Raw genomic sequence first — 20,138 nt, forward strand, 5'->3', positions numbered from 1 at the left:
AATGTGGCCACTGTGAGCATCTAAGATGGCCCTAGGTGCTCCAACGACTGTGGGAGGCCAGGGTGGGCCGTGCTGGGCAGGGCGCAGCTCTGTGGCCCCTGTGGCCTCCGCCCTGCCCTCCTGCAGCAGGAGGGAAGCCCCTGGGGAGCAGAGCACTGGACGTTTCTTCCACCTAAGAAGGGAGGGCTGGCTCCTGCTCCAGGATCTGGTGCTGGGGACGGCAGGCAGGCGGGGTGGAGAAGAAGGGAAGGAAGACAGGGAGGGGTGAGAACCCCTGGGGGTAGGTGTGGGGGTGTCCACCCGCTGGGTGGGGGCTGTAAGGCCAAGGAAGAGGGCCCAGATCCTCCGGCTTCTTTGGATTCCTGGAGGAGCCAAACCAGGCCAGACCAGGTTTCCAGGTTCAAGTCCTCGCTGTGAACTTGAGTGGCTCACCCTCTTCTCTGAGCTTGGTTTTGTGCCATCCATCGGCTACCTGGGGCCATGGGTTTCTTAATCAATGAGCCTGGCAGCGGCCTCCAGCCTGACCCTCCAAGGACCCTGGGAAGCATCTGGGCCAGATGGGTCCCAGGGCCCAGAGCTGTTTCCAGGTGACCGCGAGGCCCTGCCCCCTCCCCAGCCCCCGGCTCCTCCCTCCCCACCCTTCCTGTGACTCATGATTTTCCATTTTCAAGAAAGAACAAACAGCCTGTCTAGGGGGAGACCCCACGTGGCTCTGAAGATCTGAATGGCGGATTGTATGGCTCTGGGAGAGAGAGCGTGTGAGTGTGTGTGAGCGTGTGTGTGAGCGTGTGTGTGTGTGGGTGTGTGAAAGTCTGTGTGTGTGCGCGCGTGAGTGTGTGTGTGTGAGTGTGTGTGTGAGTGTGTGTGGGTGTGTGAAAGTCTGTGTGTGCGCGTGAGTGTGTGAGTGTGAGTGCATGTGGGTGTGTGCATGTGTGTGTGACTGTGTGGAGGGGGTGAGTGTGTGTGTGAGTGTTAATGTGTGTGTGTGGGTGTGTTGTGGGTAGGTGAGTGTGAATGTGTGTGAGTGTGTGGGGGTGAGTGTGAGGGGGCTGTGTGAGTGTGTGTGTGTGAATGTGTGTGATGGTGTGTGGGGGGTGGGGGGGTGAGTGAGTGTGAATGTGTGGGGTGTGTGAGTGTGTGTGTGAGCGTGTGAGCGTGTGAGTGTGTGTGTACACACCCGCCTTGTGCTACAATCCTGGCTCTGCGGTCCTGCGGATGTGGCGTGCCTACATGCCCCTGTGTGGCCTGTCAGTACATAAAAGTGTTGACCTGAGGGAGGCCCAGGGAAATCAAGTTCAAGGCCAGGCCCAAGGCCGACTGCTAGGTGCCCCTGAGCAAGTGGTGGTCTGCACTGGCCTCCGCCTTGTGAGGTGAACACTCTGCCCAGGGCCTAGGCCGAAGTTGCTCCCAGCTGTGCCTTCCTTCAGCTCCTGCTGAATCACAAGGGTCTGGAAGGTCCGAACATCTTTCGTGAAAAGCATTTATTAAGCACCTACTGTGTGCCAGCCCTCACTGGGTGATTTGTGCTGTGATCTGGCGAGATCACTCACGACACCAGAAGTAGACTTGTGTGTGACCCCAGCCTGCAGGAGGGGGAGTCAGGGAGGATTACTTGGAAGCAGCAGCATCTAAGCTTAACCCAAAGCATGAAAGAGGTCAACTAGGTGAGTGCAGGGAAGGGTGTGCCAAGCAGAAGGAGCAGAATGTGCAAAGCCTCAGACTCAAGAGGATCGTGTGTACAAGGAGCTGAAAACAGATAACTGTGGAGGGGAGGCTTTATGTTTTTGTGACAAGCATTTATTGAGCACCTACTGAATGCCAGGTGCTGAGGACTGAGCTGAGAACAAGGCAGACCGATTCCTGCCCTCAAGGGAGTCACAGGCTGGGCAAGGGGACAAACACAGATCAAATAATCACAGCCAGAAATGTGAGATCGTCCCGAGACAGGAACAGGAAGGCGTGCCGAGAGACATCTCTGGCTGGCCGGGAGGGGCTTCCTGGAGCCGATGGTGTCCCAGCTGTGGACAGCTGAAGGGTCACAGGGTAGGAATGAGGCTGGGGGGCGAGGGGCAGCGGGGGCCGGGGAAGCAGGGCAGAAAGGAGCTAAGCGGAGGGGGTTACACGGGGCCTCTGGGGAGGCGTGGAATCAAATCTGAGGGTGACAGGGAGCCACGGAAGCATCCAGAGCAGGGAAGGGGCTGATCTGCCCACTGACCGGCCTCCACCTCCTGGAACTGCCTGAACCCTCCACAGGGAGCTGGGCAGTCACCTCTCCTCCCCCGACCTCAGTGCCCCTTCTCTCTGGGGCCACCTGGTAGCCGAGGAGAAAAGTGCTCAAATGGGAGAAATGGAGGTAGTGATGTGTTAAGGGCACGAGACACCATTGGGCACCTCCTCAGTGGACGGCACAGGAACAGAGTCAGGCTGGGGGCCTCCTATCCACCCAGCAGCTTTGGCCACCTACCCAGCAAGGTTGGGTGCCATCCAAGCTCAGGTGGGCCAGGCCCCCTTGGGGGCTGTCATCCCAATTTTAGTTTATGTGCTGCGGAAGAGACCACCCTGTGGCTGTCTCCCTCCTCCCCTCTGCCCCCCCCCCCTTGCTGGGGATAGAACTCAGAGCCTCCCTCGTACGAGGCCAGTGCTTTACCACCTAGCTACAGTCCCCATGGCCCCCTTTTTAAAATTTTTGAGACAGGGTCTAAGTTGCTGAGGCTGGCCTCAAACTTGCAATCCTCCTGCCTCAGCCTCCTGAATAGCTGGGATTACAGGTGTGGCCACAGCACCAGCCAGTTTCTCTATGTTAAAGGCTATTAATCACACATGAGTCAATTTGTTAATGAAATATTTATCAAATCTATTAATAAAACATTAACATTACAACTATTGATAAAATATTAATGACAGGGAAGCCTCTGGGACTGTGGAGAGGATAAAGCCAATTAACAAATTAAGTGGGAGAGGGGAGAGGTTGGGGAGCCCAGTGGCTTGGCTCAAATAACCTCTCCCTGCTGCTTCTGGCTGTGTGACTTCAGGCCTGAGACCACACCTCTCTGGGCCTCACAGCTCTTGGCTCTGTGCTGGGTACATCAGAAATGCAATGATTATATTCACTCTTGATTGATTGACTGATTGATTGATACCGGGGATTGAACTCAGGGGCACGTCACCACTCAGTCACCGGCTGAGTTGCTTAGGAGTCGCTAAGTTGCTGAAGCTGGGCTTGAACTTGCGATCCTCCTGTCTCAACCTCCCAAACCGCTGGGATTATAGGCTGGTGTCACCTCGCCCGGCTGTCAGATTACAATGAGTCTTAATCTACCACTTGTGTGTGATTTCAGGGAAGGGACTGAGTCACTCTGAGCCTCAGTTTCTCCTTGGAGATGTGGAAGCCCTGTGAGCCCCTTCCACAGGCTAGGGTTGTGTCAAGGCCCCTGGCCCCTGACCCAGCATCTCTACCAGTCGGAGCCTGGTGGCCTCTGTCCCCTGGGGACTGGCTATAATTAGGTACAGATGGTATTTTTGTCTTGGGGTCAGTGAGGTTGGTTTCTGCCAGGTGTCTGGTTTCAGGGCTTGGTGGCCTGAAGGGGGTTTCTGGCCAAACCCCTGCGACTCTCCATCCCCCAGGGCTGCTGGCCCCCGTCTTCTCATCTGTGCAATGGGGAGAATAACATTCCCAGTGTGGCGTGGTCTCCTCGGCCTCTCCCGGTGATTAATGGAATCGGGTCTCTGATGCGAGGACCGAGGCTGCCATTTCACTGGGGACAGCCAGGGCCGGGCCTAGGCTGAGGGGTTGGGGTTCCTCCCTCAGCAAGGGGCTCCATGAGGCCCACGGCCTTCTGTGTAGCCTCAGCTGGAAGGTCACCTTGGCCTCTGCCTGCCACGTGGCTGTTCCTTGTCTCTCCCATGCCTGTGACACCCGTGGAGACTCAGTTTCCTCTTGTGTAGCATGGAACGGGACCAGTCTGGCCCCAATGTCCCTAGGGCAGAACACCCAGCACAGATGCTTGGATCGCCCCAGACACCAGGCCCCACCCTCTCATGCTAGTGGGGTCCTTCTGCAGTTGGGATGGGGACAGGAGCTGAAGGGCGTCACGGGGCGGAAGGCTTGGCGGGAGGTGGACTGCGGATGTTTGTCCTGGGGAGAAGGAGGCATCCAGAGACGGGGCCTGGAGAATGTCAGAGCAGGCGGGGGTCATGCGGGGACTTGGGGGGTGCGGGGGAGCGGAGCTGGCCCTGCAGGGAAGGCTGTGCCCTGCCACCTCTCTCCAGTCTCGATTTCCCCATGCGCCCCAGGATGGAGGGTTGTATTTCCAGCAGCCTTTGGGAGCCCTTTCCATCAGGGAAATGGACGGGGGAGGCTGGACAGGCCAGTGGCTCTGCCCAGCCCCTGTTGAACTCCCAGCCTCAGTGACCTTCCTCCTGATGGCGAGCAGGGCCCCCGGCATCTGTGACATCCCTTTCTCACTTCCTCATCTTACACCCCGCGGTTAGCGCGCGCCAGCCGCACCAGGGGGGACGTGCAGAAGGAAGTGGCGTAAGACCAGGCTCTGTCCCCAAGGGGCCACCTCCTAAGCAGGGGAGCAGAGTCTTATCGGACTCCGTGCCTCAGTTTCTCCGTTTGTCCCATGGGTCACCAGCGAGCGGTTCAGCCACTGGGCGGGGTGGCTGCGCCCTCTCTCCCTCCCCGCTGGGCCCCGCCCCCGAGGCTGTCCAGAAAAGGTCCCGAGCGGCGACCGCTCGCTCCAGCCTCCACGCGGTCCTGGCCATGCAGGGTCCCCCTGCGCCAGCCCCGGCCCCTGGGCCCGGCTCCCCTCGGGGCTCCCCGCGAGGCTCCCCCGGGCTCTTCAGGAAGCTCCTGGTGAACCAGAGCATCCGCCTGCAGCGGCGCTTCACGGTGGCCCATCCCCTGTGGTGAGGCGGGACGGGGGCTGGAGGGTCACCGGGCGGCGGGGCGGAGGCCTGAAGGGCAGATCCAAGGGCAGCCGGGGCCTCTTTCCCTTCGCAGCGTCTCTGTCCCCCGGCCCTCGCTCTCCGTCAGTTTGTGACTCTCTCTCCCCCCCCTCCCTCCCTCCCCATCTCTGTCTCCCTCCTCCACCCACCGCCTAGACACGCGCCCAGGGGACCGGCCGACTGTCCCTTCCCAGCTGTGTGGCCCAGAGCAGGACGGGCGGAGGCTCACGTCTCTCCTGACCCTCGCTGGCCTGGGACCGGAGGGTTGAGCGCCCTGGGGAGGGAGGAGAGGAAGGCTGCGTCCTTGGCCTCCCCACCCCCGCGGCCATCCCAGCGCCAGCAACAAGATGATCTGGGGGCCGCACAATGAACCCGGGGTGTCCACCGAGCAAGACTCGATTTGATGCGGGCAGGATGTTCGGGACATAAGGAGAAGGAGGGCGAGTGTCCCTTTCCCAGGCTGAGAGTGGACCGCGTCCGCTCCCAGCCCGGTTCCCTGCAGCCCGGTTCAGCTGCAGCTCTGAGGAGGTCCACGGCTCTGGGTTCAAATCCCGCTCTTCGCCAAGCAAATGTCACCTCGTGGGCCAGTGGGTCGAGGCTGGGTCTTGTGGGCGCCGAGTGTGGCTGGCACCCTGCGTTCTTTTCGCACCCAATTCATATCCACTTGGCAATCTGGCACCCAGAGGCTCGGAGACAGGAGGTCTCCTTCAAGGTCACATCGCCAGAGAGTGACAAGCTGGGCAGAGGGAGGTGTGACTGTGATCCCTGATGGTGCCATTTCAGACTGGACATGGGATCCCGGGTCCCAGAGAGCGACATCAGGATACCAGGCACCAATGAAGAGCGGTACCTTCCGAGGGCTCAGAGCGGGCACCCGGGGTACACCCGGGGGGTAAAGTGAGGCTGAAGCAGGACCCGGGCGTCTAGGCTGCCCCCAAACCTCCGAGGTCCAGGAGCCCTGAGTCCCCAGGCCTCGGTTTACCGATCTGACCAATGGGCAGCCGCGCAGTTCCCAGAGCCAGAGCGACCTCACCCCGCACCTCCCGCGTCATGGAACCACCGCCTGACCCCGCCGCCCCCGGCTAAGTTTAGAGCAGAAAGAAAAACAGCCACCCCCCGCCCCAGGAAAGGCCAGGCGCTGCCCTTAACCCTCGGCGTCCGGGATTCGGACTTGAACACAGCACCCTACAGCTGTTCCCTGCCTCAGTTTCTCTATTTGTCCCCAGGCACGCTTTCCCATAACCTTTGGGGATCGGTGAAAGAGGGACAGGGGGGTCGCCATCTGCAGGTCTCCCCGCTCGGAGGACAAGTTGGGGTAGCCGCCGCCAGCCAGCAGCGTCTCCCAGCCCGCCACCACGCGCGGGTGCCAAGGGCTCGGAGGGGTTACAAGCCACCCGCTACGTGACGTCACGGAGAGACTCTGGTCTCCCCAGCCCTGGGGGACCTGTCGGAGCGCAGGAACCCGAAGGAATCTGGCGGAAAAAGCCGAGGGCAGCCGAACTTCCCCGAGTGCGACTGGACTGAGCCGAATGTTCCCGACCTGGCCCGAGCGCTACCCGGACTTACTCGAAGCAGCCGAGCGTGTCGGACTTCGCCGAAGAAACACGAACTCATTCGAACCTGCCAGGATTGCCGGAAGTATCCGAAGCTGATCGAAATCATTCCACCCAACTCCCGGTGAAGAGGTCCAACCCTGTGTGATCTGAGCCAACCAGACACGACCGAATCTGGCCCAGCAGAAGCGAATCGTGCAGAATCCCCCACGCCCCCACTATCTGAGCCAAACGTTGCTGCCCCCTGCCCAGAGCCTCCTGATGGGTGTCGGTCTGGCCCTGCGACCAGGGTAGAGTCACAGTGAGGGACCAGGTGGATTCAGGCCCTTGGGTAGGAGCTCGGAATCTGGGCGGTGCCGATTTCTCCTCCTCTCAGCTGTCCGGTCCTCATCTTCTCAAAAGCCCTTGACCCCCAAGGTCGCCTACATCTCAGCACTTTCTTGGACCTCTGATCCCAAGAGGAAGGGCATAGATCCCTCTGCCCAGGGAGGTGTGGTGGGGGAAAACAAAGACCTGGAGTTTGAATGGAGCAGGGGGTGTTGGGGATGACGGTGCTCAGGGTAGAGGTAGCAGCTTGTGCGAAGGTCCGGGGGCTGAAAGGAACAGGATGAGTGCAAACTGAAGATGGGGCGTGGTCGACGGCCAGGGGGCGGGGCCGTGAGGGATGAGGGTGGAGCCTGGACCGTTGTTGGGTGGCCTAAGGGTGTGCTCAAGGCTGCTCTGGGTGGGGACTCTGGTATGAGGAGCCCTGGGGAGTGTGCTATGTAGGCGGATCTGACCCTTCCAGGTGGAAGAGCCCAGGGCCATTTTCACTCCAGGTGGACTTACCCTGGGACCTACCCTTAGTTGCATCTTTGCTATACAGATGCCCAGTCACTGTTCTAGGGCGCTCAGATGTGACCCCCGAGAGCCCTTGGGGACCGAGTTTAACACGCCCATATTAGGGACAGGGTGGCTAGGTCTAGGGAAAACACCTGCCCAGGGTCACACGGCCACTTTGAGGAACGTTGGAACCCAGGACCTGGAGTCCAGGCCCAAGTGGGAAGAGTCCGGGTGGACACGCAGAGCAGGTGTGAGGGTTACCCGGTCCCTGCGGAGCCGGGGGCAGGTGGCCACAGTGCCACCCAGGGAGGCGCCCACCGCCACCAGGCACCCAGCTGCCAGGGTCCTGTGCTCTGACCATTACCTCCTCTGCCTTCAGCTTTGACCTGGAAAATGGGCTGTCGCGTGGAAGGACTGTCCTGGACCCTCAGTCCGGGGCTGGCCTTGGACGTGGGGCTCAGGCCCCGGCCCCCCACAGCCAGCGGCGAGAGTCTTTCCTGTACCGCTCGGACAGCGACTATGAACTGTCACCTAAGGCCTTGTCCCGGAACTCCTCCGTGGCCAGCGACCTGTGAGTCAGGGCTGCTGGGGTGACCACTCCCACCCTTCCTCTTCTCCACCCAGCCAGCTCCTTCTGGGAGCCATTTGAGCTAGATTTTGGAGTTTAAGTAGGAGTTCGCCAGGCCGTTACCTTATTCAGTAGAGTGTGCGGCAGAGGATCTCAGGTGATCTGTGTGCTCCTGGGGCTGGGGGCGGGGGTGGCATTCTGGACACATTAAGGCCAATTATCAGCAAGTGAACAAATACTTTGATTTGAGCTTCCTGGTACCAGTAATGAAAAGAGAAATACGACCGTTTCTGTCCAGACTCTACTAAGATCCCCACTGCCCCCGGGACTCGGTTTCCCCACTGGGGAAAAGCGGATAAAGCGAGGCGCTGGCGGGAGGGCTGCGGGGTTCCCAGGGAGAGTGGGGGAGGAGGCCCGGGGCCAGATGAGGTCGGGAGGAGTCTCCAGGGGAGGTGCGCTCAGGCTGAAGACGGTCTCCTGATGGCCCGTCCCCCCATCCCCCGCAGACATGGAGAAGACATGATAGTGACGCCCTTTGCCCAGGTGGGTTCCTCCCGCACCCCCACCACGTTCAGGCTTCAGCTCCCTGCCACCTCTGACCACCTGTCACCCGACAGGTCCTCGCCAGTCTGAAGACAGTTCGGAGCAACGTGGCAGCCCTTGCCCAAGGCCAAGTCCACGGTGCAGTCAAGTACGCAGGGGTGGGGCAGGTGGGAGGGCGGAGGCAGAAAAGCAGGCGACAGGTGGCTGGAGCTGTAGCTCAGTGGGACAGCTCTTGCCTGGCATGCGCTAGGGCCTGGGTTCAACCCCCAACCCCGCAAGAAAGCAAGAGATTTTAAAAAGGGGAGACAAGTAGGGGCTGGGGCTCAGGCACCTTCAGGTGGGGTTGAGGGGCGGGGCCTGGAGGACGTGGGGGCGGGGCCAGGTGGGGGCTACCCCTGAGCCCACTGTAACCTCAGGCAGGCATCTGTCGGGAACCCTCCACCCAGCAGTCAGCCCCCTCCACCTGCAGGTAATGCCTGTTCCCACCCCTCCCCCACGGAGAGACAGCTGTCACTTCCTCTCTGCAGTGACCTCCCCAGCCCACTAGCTCTTGCACTGTGGCTGTTGTAACCCTGACAACCCTCCCCCTCCTGCAAAGAAACTTCTTGGCAAATGGAGTCCACCATTCCCATATTACAGATGGGGAGGCTAAGGCCCAGAGAGGGCAAGAGACCTACCCGTGGTCACACAGCCACTTACAGATAGATCTGGAACTGGGGTCCTGAGCATCCCCAGTGGGAAGGGTTCCAGGGTCCAGAGCAGAGATGGAGGCATAAAGGGCACTGGGTCCCCTAGTAGGGGTGGGACAGGTCCCTGACCAACTTGGCCCTCAGAAGACTCTGGGCAGAAGCTGGCCCTGGAGACCCTGGAGGAGCTGGACTGGTGTCTGGATCAGCTAGAGACGCTGCAGACGCGGCACTCGGTCGGGGAGATGGCCTCCAACAAGGTGAGAGGGCCACCCGAGCCAGAGCGTGACTGCAGCCCCGCCCACGGGCCCTCCTCACGTCCTGCCCCCGCCCACAGTTCAAGCGGATGCTGAACCGGGAGCTCACCCACCTGTCCGAATCCAGCCGCTCTGGGAACCAGGTGTCCGAGTACATCTCCAGAACCTTCCTGGGTGAGCTGCGAGGTCACTGCCCGCGCAGGGTTGGAGAGGTCGTAAGAAGGAGGGGGAAGACAGGCTGCTGTCACCAACCCCAACATGCAGGGGACCGCCAGATGGCCCCATGGGACTAAGGCTGCACGGGGGGACTTCCAGAAGGAAAGGGCACTGCAGCTGGGGTTTTAAAGCATCAGTAGGAGTTTGCCAAGGAGGAGCGGGAGGGAGCCCAACACTTGGAGCTGCAGGTTGGGACATGTAAAGGACACTGGTGTGTTTGGGAAACGTGAGCCCAGGTGCTCAGGAACCAGGCCAGCCCGGAGCTCACTGAGACGCGCCCTGGCAGAGAAGGCGGCTAAGGGCCGGACGGGACCCTACTCCTCTAGCTTATTGTGGTCCAGATAAAAATGACGAGGGGGACCCAGGGCTTGGCTCGCTGCAGAGCCAGAGGCCAGACGGGACAGTCCCAGCTGGTGACCCGGTTTCTGCGCCTACAGACCAGCAGACGGAGGTCGAGCTGCCCAGGGCGGCCCCCGAGGAATCCCAGAGGCCCATGTCCGAGATCAGTGGCCTCCGTGGGCTCCCCCACAGCGCCAGCCTCTCTGCAGCCACTGTCCCACGCTTTGGGGTCCAGACCGACGAGGAGGGGCAGCTGGCCAAGGTGGGTCCCCGGCCGCGAGGTGGAGGCCCAGGCTTGAGCCCTGGCTCGGCGCGGGTGCTCCCTCCCGGGCCTGTGCCGGGCGGTGAGCCCAGTGTGCCCCTGGGGGTGGGCGCCACGCCTGGGGAGCCAGAGGGGTCAGCTCGGTCCCTCACATCTTAGGAGCTGGAAGACACCAACAGGTGGGGCCTCGATGTGTTCAAGGTGGCGGAGCTGAGCGGGAACAGGCCGCTGACAGCCGTCATATTCAGCATCTTTCAGGTACTGTCCTGCCTTTGCCCCCCAGGCCCTCGGGTTTCCTTCCCCTGATCCTGCCCCGAGTCCCAGGGACACTCATCTCTTCCAATCTGACCCCCCTGAATGGGACAATGTGAGCAGGGTATTGAGGGACGAGTAGGAGTTCATTGGGCCAACGATTTATCCTCAACAAGCCCAGCTCCGGGCCTGGGCCTGGGCCTGAAGGGACTCCATCAGGAGAGGACATCTGGACACAGACACCAGCAGTTCCGTGGGGATGTGACGCAGGGGACAAGGACAGAGAGGGCAGGGATTCAGGGGAGGACGGGGGCACATGTGAGGTTGGGCGGGGTCCGAGGAGGAGCAGGGGCTGTGCCTGCGACCCTGACCGGCCTGTGATGGACCAGGAACGGGACCTGCTCAAGACCTTCCAGATCCCGGCTGACACCCTGGCCACCTACCTGCTGACGCTGGAGGGTCACTACCACGCCGACGTGGCCTACCACAACAGCCTGCACGCCGCCGACGTGGCCCAGTCTGCGCATGTGCTGCTGGCCACGCCTGCCCTGGAGGTATCCGCGGCTGGGACGGCTGGGCAGGTGCAGGGTGCCGAGTGCCCGCCGGTCACCTCTCCCGCCCTGGGCCTCTCAGGCCGTGTTCACAGACCTGGAAGTCCTGGCTGCCATCTTTGCAAGTGCCATCCACGACGTGGACCACCCCGGGGTCTCCAACCAGTTCCTCATCAACACCAGTGAGTCTGGGGTCGGGGGGACACTAGGGGGAGAGGGCGGGGCCTGCAGGGATAGGCGGGGCCTGAAATGATGGGCGGAGCCTGCAGGGAGAGGAGGGGCCTGCAGGGGAGGGGCAGGGCCTGCGGGGAGGGGTGGAGCCTGCCCCACAGCGACCACCGGGTGGTTTCAGGCTGACCCCAGCTCTGCTCTGAGCCCAGCCTTCCCTTGCACAAGCACTCAGGGACCTGGTACACAGTAAGTGCTCAATAAGTGAGAGAATGAGCTGAGGCAGAGCCCATTGGGCCCACTGATTTTTTTTTTTTTTTTTTTGCGATACCAGAGGTTGAACCTGGGCGCTTTACCACTGAGCCCCACCCCCAGCCTTTTCTGTGATTTGGGGCCAGGGTCCCCATGAGTTGCTGAGGGCCTGGCTGCATGGTGGAGGCTGGTCTTGAACTTGTGATCCTTCTGCCTCAGCCTTCCCTGTGGCTGGGATCACAGGCGTGCACCACAGTGCCCTGCTTTAAACCTTAAGTTTGGGGAACTTTGAGGAGGCTGTGACAAGCAATTATTGGGCACCTGTTGTATGCAGGCCGTGGTGTGCTGGGGCTGAGAGCGGAGCCTTTCACTTACCCTATGTTCCATTAAGACCAACACTCGGCCGTCATTCAGCCAGGGACAAGACACCTCCAGCCCTGCAGGGCCAGAGGAGCCGGGGCCTGGGTGGCTTCGGGGAGGCGGGCACTGGAGTGGCGCCTTCGGGTCTCAGGCTCCCGGCTTCCGCGCAGACTCGGAGCTGGCGCTGATGTACAATGACGCCTCGGTGCTGGAGAACCACCACCTGGCCGTGGGCTTCAAGCTGCTGCAGGCTCCGAACTGCGACATCTTCCAGAACCTCGGCGCCAAGCAGCGGCTGAGTCTGCGCAGGATGGTCATCGACATGGTGGGGCCACGGTGGCTGGGCGGCAGGAGGAGCGGGGGCTCCCTTATCCTCTGCGCCCAATAGCGGGGGAGTCGCGTGGCCCGGTGTTCAGTTGGACCCAGGCGTGTCCCCGCGCTGAGCCTCAGCTTCCTCATCTGTGAAATGGGGTGATGACATTGGAGCCCTGGGTGGGGTGGGACCATCCGTCTGGCTCCTCAGGCCATTTGTGTGTGAGCAAGTGGAGACCGCGCTCCTGGGCGTTGGGGCGTCGGCTTTTTCTCAGCCTTACAGTAACATCCATCCATTGGACTTTATTTAGCCAGGAGGACTCTGGGGAGTTTGGGGAAATTGTTTCTCATTTATTCATTTAACAAGCATTTATTGAGCTATTATTGTGTGCTTGGCCTGTGCCGATCACCTTGACAGTTCTGGCCTAATTTGTGAGATTCATGGTCCCTGGAGGAGATGGATCATAGCAGAGCCATATAGCATTTGAGAGGTGCAGATGGCGGAGGGGCCAAGGAGGGCCTCTAGTGTGGGGAACACAGGAGCCAGGCCCCTGTGGATGGGGAGGTGTGTTCCCCACAGAGGGAACAGCATGTGTGGACGGTCTAGAGGAAGCCAGGGCCTGGGATGAGGAGCGGCTGGGGTTTGGCGAGGTGAAGAGGGACTTGGTGGCGGAGCCACAGTAGGGGTGGCATTTGGTACCGATCAAGTGTTTGGGGAGAAGTTTTGAGACTTGTATTCAGGTCTCGGAATGTGGCCGTGTGTGGCTCACTCCTGAGCTGGATCCACAGGTCCCATTAATTTGACTTAATTTAACAGCTGTGCTGAGGGCTGAACTGCCCAACAAAAGGCTGAAAATAGTCCTTCAGGGCACACAGTGGCCACGCCAGGTCCCCAACCCCAAACCCTCCCATAGATCCCATGACCCTCTCCATAGGTGCTCCACCTCCCACCCCCATGTTCTTTGCCCCCTCAACTCCATCTTTCTTGTGCTCACCGACTCCAGCCCAACCTCCTCTATGTTCACACCCAACTCATTCAACCCCAGGGCCTTTGCACAGGACACGGCCTCTGCAGAGCCTTGGGGCTACCCTCTGGTACAAGTCATCTCAGCTGCTGAGTGTCCTCTCCCTTCCCCATACCCTGTCACACATGAGGGATGCCTGGCTGAGCCCAGTGAGCCCAGAGAAGGGGCCACTGATCGTGTCCCTCTTCTGAGCTATTTTTGCAATGAATCCTTCATCATACCCTCCCATTTCACAGATGAGGACCCGGGGGCTCTGATGGTAGAGGGGTCTCAGTGGGGGTGGCCTCTAGAGGTGGGAAGCAGGGCAGCTGGGTCCTCATGCTGTCACCCTCCCTGGCCTGTCCCCAGGTGCTGGCCACAGATATGTCCAAACACATGAATCTCCTGGCGGACCTCAAGACCATGGTAGAAACCAAAAAGGTGACAAGCCTCGGTGTCCTGCTCCTGGATAACTACTCCGATCGCATCCAGGTATGTGGCCAGGTGAGCCCTGGGGGCCTCCGTTTCTAAAGTTCTTATTTAGTTGCATTTATGAAGCACCAACTGTATGCCAAATCTGAAGAAATAATGTCACATGTCTCTGTTGTGGGCCACTTCTCCTCCCAGGACTGCTCCCCACCTGCAAGATGGTGTCTGTGGCTCGGAGCATTTCAGGGGCCTCTATCCCTAGCACAGGGATGGGGGGGTCCCACAAGTCCCCTGTCCGCCTTCTCCAGAAGTCGTTCTTGAGCCACAGAATCAATTATCACCTAAGTTTAAATTCTCTCCCTGTGTTTATTGAGCAGCTGCTATGTGTCAGGCCCGGGCCTGGGCAGGTTTGGAGGTGGCGGGTCCGGCCAGTGCCCTCCTGTCTTGACCCCCCAGGTCTTACAGAACCTTGTCCACTGTGCTGACCTCAGCAACCCCACCAAGCCGCTGCCCCTGTACCGCCAGTGGACGGACCGCATCATGGCCGAGTTCTTCCAGCAGGGCGACCGGGAGCGCGAGTCGGGCCTGGACATCAGCCCCATGTGCGACAAGCACACGGCCTCGGTGGAGAAGTCCCAGGTCTGAGGGTGGCCGAGCCTGGCCCGCGGGGGTGGGGGAGGGAAAGCCCGAGCTGGGCCAGCCTGGGGTCCCCGACCAGGCACAGCTCCGTCCTGCCCTCGGGGGGCGTCTGAAGAGGCTTTGGAGGCTTACCAGGAGTGGGGAATGGACGTCCAGGAAGAGGGACAGACGCGGCCCAAGGCCTGACTGCCACCTGCCTGTGCCACCCCAGGTGGGCTTCATCGACTACATCGCCCACCCGCTGTGGGAGACGTGGGCTGACCTGGTCCACCCCGACGCACAGGACCTGCTAGACACGCTGGAGGACAACCGAGAGTGGTACCAAAGCAAGATCCCCCGCAGCCCTGTGGACATCGCGGTCAGCTCGGAGCGGGGGGCCCCCGACAGGTTCCAGTTCCACCTCGCTCTGGAGGAAGCAGAGGAGGAGGAGGAGGAGGAAGAGGAGGAGGAGGAGGAGGAGGAAGCCCTGGAGAGGGAGCCCTCGGGGTCACCTGACACTTAGCGCCAGTATCCCAGGCCCTGGGGGGCCCTGCCCCTCGACAGCCAGGAGATTCCAGGCAGGCCCTGCGTGACCACGGGGCAAAGTAATGACCAAGCCCTTTGGCACCCAACGGCCCTGGTGGGTGAACTTTCCAGAAGGAGGTTCCAGGGGGCCCTTGCTTCACGTTCCCACCTGCTGAGTCAGACAACCAACTTTTTAGTGATAGGTAGGTCTCAGGGTCCAATGGAGGCTGGGGTCCACTCTGACCTCAGGTTCGGCTGAAATGGCTCTACGGGGCTGGACGGGGGCAGCCTCTTACAGCGCCCTTGGCTCTCCCTCTGGACCTCTATCCCTAGTATGGAAAAGGGGGTCTGCCAGGCCCTTGTCCACCTTCTCCAGTAGTCATTCTTGAACCACATCTATCACTTAATTCTTTCTTTCTTTCCATGTATTTATTGAGCAGCTACTATGTGTCAGGCCTGTGCCTGCTCTGTGCTTCTGGGGTAGCCCTGCACAAGGTAGGGAGGGAGTCAGCACCCCACAGAGACCCAATTCTGGCCCTGAAGCTGTGGTGGAGGCAGAGGAAAAGGGAGGCTCTTTTTGGGGACCGTCTCTGAAGGCTGATTTAAGCTGCATAGCACTTGTTCAAAAGGTTGCTGTATTTGTTTTTTTTTTCTTCTTCTTCTCCTGTTGCTGGGGATGGACCACAGGGCCTTGCTCGGGCCAGGCAGGCACTGTACCACCCAGCTCCTCCCCGCCCCTCAGCCTCTGGGTTCTCTGACTCCCTGCCTCCGGGTGTGCGTGTCTCCTGCTCCCTCTGCTTCCCTACGCTGGGTCCCCCCCAACCCATGGTCTCTTTCTTGACAACAACAGAACTGCAGAATTTCCACCCTGTACAGCTCGCCTCTGTGTCTCCTGATCCTCTGTCCCCAGAGGGAGGGAGTCCTGTGCTGCTTTCTTGCAATTGTTAGCTCCTTCTGGGCCCCTGCTAAAGGTCGGTGGAGGGTGTGGTGACCGTGACATTCCTAAAAGATCTCCGACCTGGGCAGCAGTGAGCATCTCTCTGGGGCTCTGTAAACCCTCCAGACTTTAAGACACCCTAATTTACAAAATGAGTGTCCTATCCAGGTGTGGTGGCCCACGCCTGCAATCCCAGGGACTCAGAAGGCTGAGGCAGAAGGGTTGTGAGTTTGAGGCCAGACTGGGTCATTAGAGAGATCCTGTGACGAGATAGAAAAATAAAAAGGTCTGGGGGTGCAGCTCAGTGGTAGAGCACCCCTGGGTTCAATCCCTAGTACCATAAAAAAGCGCATGGCCCATTTCATGAATGGGGAATGAGACACAGAGCAGCCCTGTCGCCTGCTCAAGGCCACACAGCCCTGAAGCGAGTAGCCAGCGGCGCCCCCTGGCGGTCGGAGCGGGAGGTGCACCGGGCGGGGCAGGCGAGCTCCGCGGTCCTCCGAGCTTGGCGGGGACCAGCTCGTCCTGGGCAAGCGGGCGTCCTACCGGCTTTGTGCTCAGGGCTCAGGTGGGGGCCTGTCTTGCAATCCTTCCAGAAGCAGCCAGTATCCTCCCCGCCCCCACCCTGCAAATTTATACACGATGCGCGTCATCGCCGCAGCCCCCGCGGGGGGAACAGCGGCTTCTTTCGTAAATATTATGACCACTGGCGACTCTCCAGCTCCCAAGAGCGCTCGGCTTCCACCCAGGAAGAACCAAAAGGCATCTGGGGTCGTGAACTTGGTAGGAGTCCCTGCAGATTTTCCTCTGTCCTCTCTTTCAGTGCTGGGGATGGACCCCAGGGCTCCCCAGCAAGCGCCCCACCGCTGAGCTCCACCCGCTTCCTTCCAGACTTTCCAAAGGCAGAGACTTAGGGGACTTTGATTTCAAAATGTTCTCTCTCCACACTCCTTACAAAGTAGTATGTCTCTGCTGCAGCGAATTTGGGAATAATGAAACATAAAGAAGAAAATAAAGTATTACCACAATCCCAAAGCTGTCAATAGTCTTCCTTTAGTATTTCTACTTATTTCCCTCTGGTCTTTTCTCCACCTGCTTATGACAACACGCACATGGGGCTGGGGGTGGGGCTCAAGGGCAGAGCACTTGCCTAGGGTGCTGGAGGCCCTGAGTTCCATCTCCAGTACCACAAAAAATAATAAATAAATAAATAAATTGAAGCCGGTGCAGTGGCTCAGGAGGCTGAGGCAGGAGGATCTCGAGTTCAAAGCCAGCCTCAGCAATTCAGAGAGGTGCTGAGCAACTGACCCCGTCTTTAAATGAAATACAAAATAGGGCTGGGGATGTGGCTCAGTAGTTAAACACCCCTGGATTCCATCTCTGGTACCTAAATAAATAAGTACAAATAAATTTTAAAAATCATATGTGCTCTTCCAATTTGGGGCCCCAGGGCATCCCTCTGTCTCGCTCTTACTGATTCCACTCAATTCCCGAAGCCTCGCAGACACCTGGCTCTGTCCCCCTTAGGGCTTCTGCATATTCAGTAGTTACCATCAGCAGCGTCCCTCCTAGTCCCCACCCTCACCCTTTGGGTCTCAGTTGTGCATGGTCCCCTCCTAGAAGCCCTTCCAGGTCTTTGATTCTTTGACTCGAGCCTGCTATGCTCCAGTCTGTGTTCCCCAGAGGCCTTGGCCAGGTCTGCCTTGCCCACCTTGCTGCTGTGCTCTGCAACTCCGGGAGGGCTTTATCTATTTATTTATGGCACTGGGGATTGAGCCCAGGGCCTCTACCACTGAGCGCCACCCCAGCCCTTTTAGTTTTTATTTTGAGACAGTGTCCCACAAACGTGCATTGGCTGGCCTCAAACTTGCAATCCTCCTGCCTCAGCCTCCCTAGTTGCGGCAACTACAGGGATATGCCACTGTGCCCAGCCTCAATAAGTCCTTTAAACTTCTTGGGTCTTAGTCTTTTACCGGTAAAATGATCTCTTTGCCAGGATCACATAATTATAACAGACAACTTTTGAAGAGAATGTGTCCTGAGCCAGTACACAGTGATCCCCAGAGGACAAACCAACTGGCCTCAGTCTCCCATATCACAGATGTAGAAACCGAGGCCCACAGAGGAGGCAGATGAAACCACTCACACCCCAGGTCTCGCTCCTGCTTGGGACTCTTCCCAAGGGTCACAGTCTTTGCCTTTATGGCCCATCCTAGACCCAAAGAGGAGGGTCAGAGAAGGGCTGGGGGGGGCCCCTGGAATTTCAGCCCTGTGAACTCCTGGGGCGACTCTCAGGGCCTCAGTTAAGAGAGAAAACATCGCTGTCCCCCTTCCCTCCCAGAGCTGGAGAGGGCTCCTCGGGGACAGAGGGGGTGTCCTTTGAGCTCTCCCAGAGGGGGCCCTTCTTCACCTAACCTCCCTGAACAGTATAATATAGTGTCACAGTCTAACTGCGGGGGACCCCAACCTCTGCCGCTCAGAGCTCAGGAAGGGCTGATTCTTTCTTCTCTTCCTTCCCTTTCATGTTTGCTGGGGCTGGATCCCAGAGCTCACACAGCCTAGGCTGGCGCTCTGCCACTGAGCTGCATCCCCAGCCCCAGAATGCGCCTCAATATAAAGATCTTGTTGTTGTTGTTGTTGTTGTTAGTTCTTGGGATTAAACCTGGAGGCATTTGGCCACTGAGTCACATCCCCAGTGCTTTTTATCTTTCTTTTGAGACAGGGTCTCACTAAGGAACTCGCTAAGTTATAGAGGCTGGCCTCGAACATGTGACCCTCCTGCCTCGCTGGGATTCCTGGCCCCGCCGCCATGCCCGGCTGTTATTTTAAAATACAAAGTCAGTGCGGGAGCTAGTGCGCATTCTCCTGCGGACGGGTATTTCTGGGAGCCACCGTGTAGGCAGCGCGCAGCGGCGTCCGTCCGGGAAGTCTGGAAGCTGAGCAGCGTCGCTGTCCTCACTTCCAGCCCGGGGGCCCCCACACCGCGTCCCCACCCAGAGGGCGGACTTGACTGAGGGTCTCCGCGTGGGCAGGGAGCTGCGGAGCAGAGAGCTGGATTCACTGTTCTTTATTTGTTGTTGTTGTTGCTTTTCTGTATTTTCCCAGTTCTCTGCAGTGGGTCTGTGATAGTTTCATAGACCAAGTGGGAGAGGGGGACAAACACGTTACCCTTGGAGAAAAATAAATTTCCCAAATGCAAACGGAGGGGGAGGGTCGTCCCAGTCCTTCCTCGGCGCTGGGCGGGCTGGGCTCGGGGGCGGAGCCCCCCCAGCCTCCTGGCGCGAAGTTATTCTGGTCGCGGCGCCTCCGCAGCTGGGAGCTTTTTATAAACAGGATGAGTCCTCCCCGCCCCCACCCCGCCCCATCCCCAGCTCCTCCTCCTGGGGTGGGGATCCAGGGGATCTGGACTCTCTTGGGGGCCACATGTCCCCTGCTGTTTGAGGACCAGAGTGAGTGGGGACAGGAGACCCACAGTGGGGGCTGGGGCTCCCCTCCCCGAAATCCTGACTTTCCCCCCTGAAGATTGGAAGGGACACGCGAGGGAGACGTTGGCCTCCCGGTTCTGCATCTCCCCTGGGAGGCAGGGGTCGCCCAGTCCCCCAAGTCTGAGCACCTGAGTCAGTGAAGGGCTGGGGGAGACCCTCTCGTACCTTCCCCGCTTTCTGTTTTTGTTTTTGTTTTTTGTTTTTAACCGCAGGCTTTGGAGGTTTAGGGGACAGGACACGTCTCTGACCCTATTTTGTCTTTTCTTTGAATTTTTCTCTCGATAATGGGGCCCAGGGAAGGGAAGAGTGTCGGAGCGTCCTCGGTCCTTCCTTTTCTGGGAGATGGTGGGGAGGGGTGGCTCTTTTGACCCTATTTCTTCTTTTAATCTCGTAAACAGGGGCGGGGTGCGCCCCTGACAGCCCGGTCCTCAGTAGAGGTCCTACACTTTGGGAATTGGACTGGGGTCTCTCTTAAATCCTCCTCCTTTTTTTCCTTTTTTATTTAATTTGAACCCTAAAAATTGAGGGGCCATGGAGCATCTCTCGGATCCCAGTTCCTCTTTTCTGAAAATGATAGTAGGGGACAGTTAACAGGAAATCACAGCACTTGGGACGAGGCAGGGGCTGTAGGCGACCCGGAGCTGGGTGGGCGTTGAAGGAGAAGAGAACCGCCCCCCAAAACCAGGGCTCAGTCAAGGCCTCAGCTTCTCGGCCCTTCAAAAACCTAAAAGCCTCCATTGGACAGGAGAAGGGAGTCAACAGTCACTGATTGGCTGTATTGTCCGTCGCTCAAGTATTTAAGCCAATGAGAGGACTCTAATCAGCCCCGCCTTCCTGGACAGTACAAGAGGCGGAGCAGGAGCTGGAACCGCGCCCGCCCCTACAGCATGTACACATCTGGCCCCGCCCCATTCAAGCGTCAATCTGCGCGGGGCCCCGCCCCTTCTGGTTCTGCAAGATTCGGTGGGCATATCTCCATGCGCGGCTCCGCCCCGATGGCGTCACGACCGTATCTGCATGTGCGGCCCCGCCCCACTCTTTGCAGGACG

The 20,138-nt window shown here is 59.3% G+C and overlaps 1 protein-coding gene across 6 annotated transcripts; it reads left to right on the forward strand.

Annotated features, from left to right (window-relative positions):
- The first annotated feature begins 4,688 nt into the window (after positions 1-4,688).
- Pde4c (phosphodiesterase 4C) lies at positions 4,689-16,639 on the forward strand. Of its 6 annotated transcripts, XM_071601140.1 has the most exons (16): positions 4,823-4,911; positions 5,107-6,793; positions 7,705-7,896; positions 8,400-8,436; positions 8,511-8,584; positions 8,853-8,905; positions 9,270-9,382; positions 9,460-9,553; positions 10,033-10,196; positions 10,356-10,454; positions 10,838-11,002; positions 11,082-11,181; positions 11,950-12,104; positions 13,465-13,599; positions 13,981-14,163; positions 14,375-16,639. In XM_071601140.1, the coding sequence occupies exons 2-16, from the start codon at positions 6,765-6,767 to the stop codon at positions 14,663-14,665; spliced, it is 1,884 nt and encodes a 627-aa protein (XP_071457241.1). In that variant the 5' UTR covers positions 4,823-4,911; positions 5,107-6,764; the 3' UTR covers positions 14,666-16,639. The 6 variants fall into 6 exon arrangements, with proteins under 6 accessions (XP_027788201.2, XP_027788202.2, XP_027788200.2 ...); XM_027932400.3 differs by lacking the exon at positions 5,107-6,793 and having other exon boundaries at positions 4,689-4,911; XM_027932401.3 differs by lacking the exon at positions 5,107-6,793 and having other exon boundaries at positions 4,689-4,911; positions 13,465-13,587.
- Positions 16,640-20,138: the final 3,499 nt, after the last annotated feature.

The sequence above is a fragment of the Marmota flaviventris genome, chromosome 1 (assembly GCF_047511675.1).
Source record: "Marmota flaviventris isolate mMarFla1 chromosome 1, mMarFla1.hap1, whole genome shotgun sequence".
Lineage (NCBI taxonomy): Eukaryota > Metazoa > Chordata > Mammalia > Rodentia > Sciuridae > Marmota > Marmota flaviventris.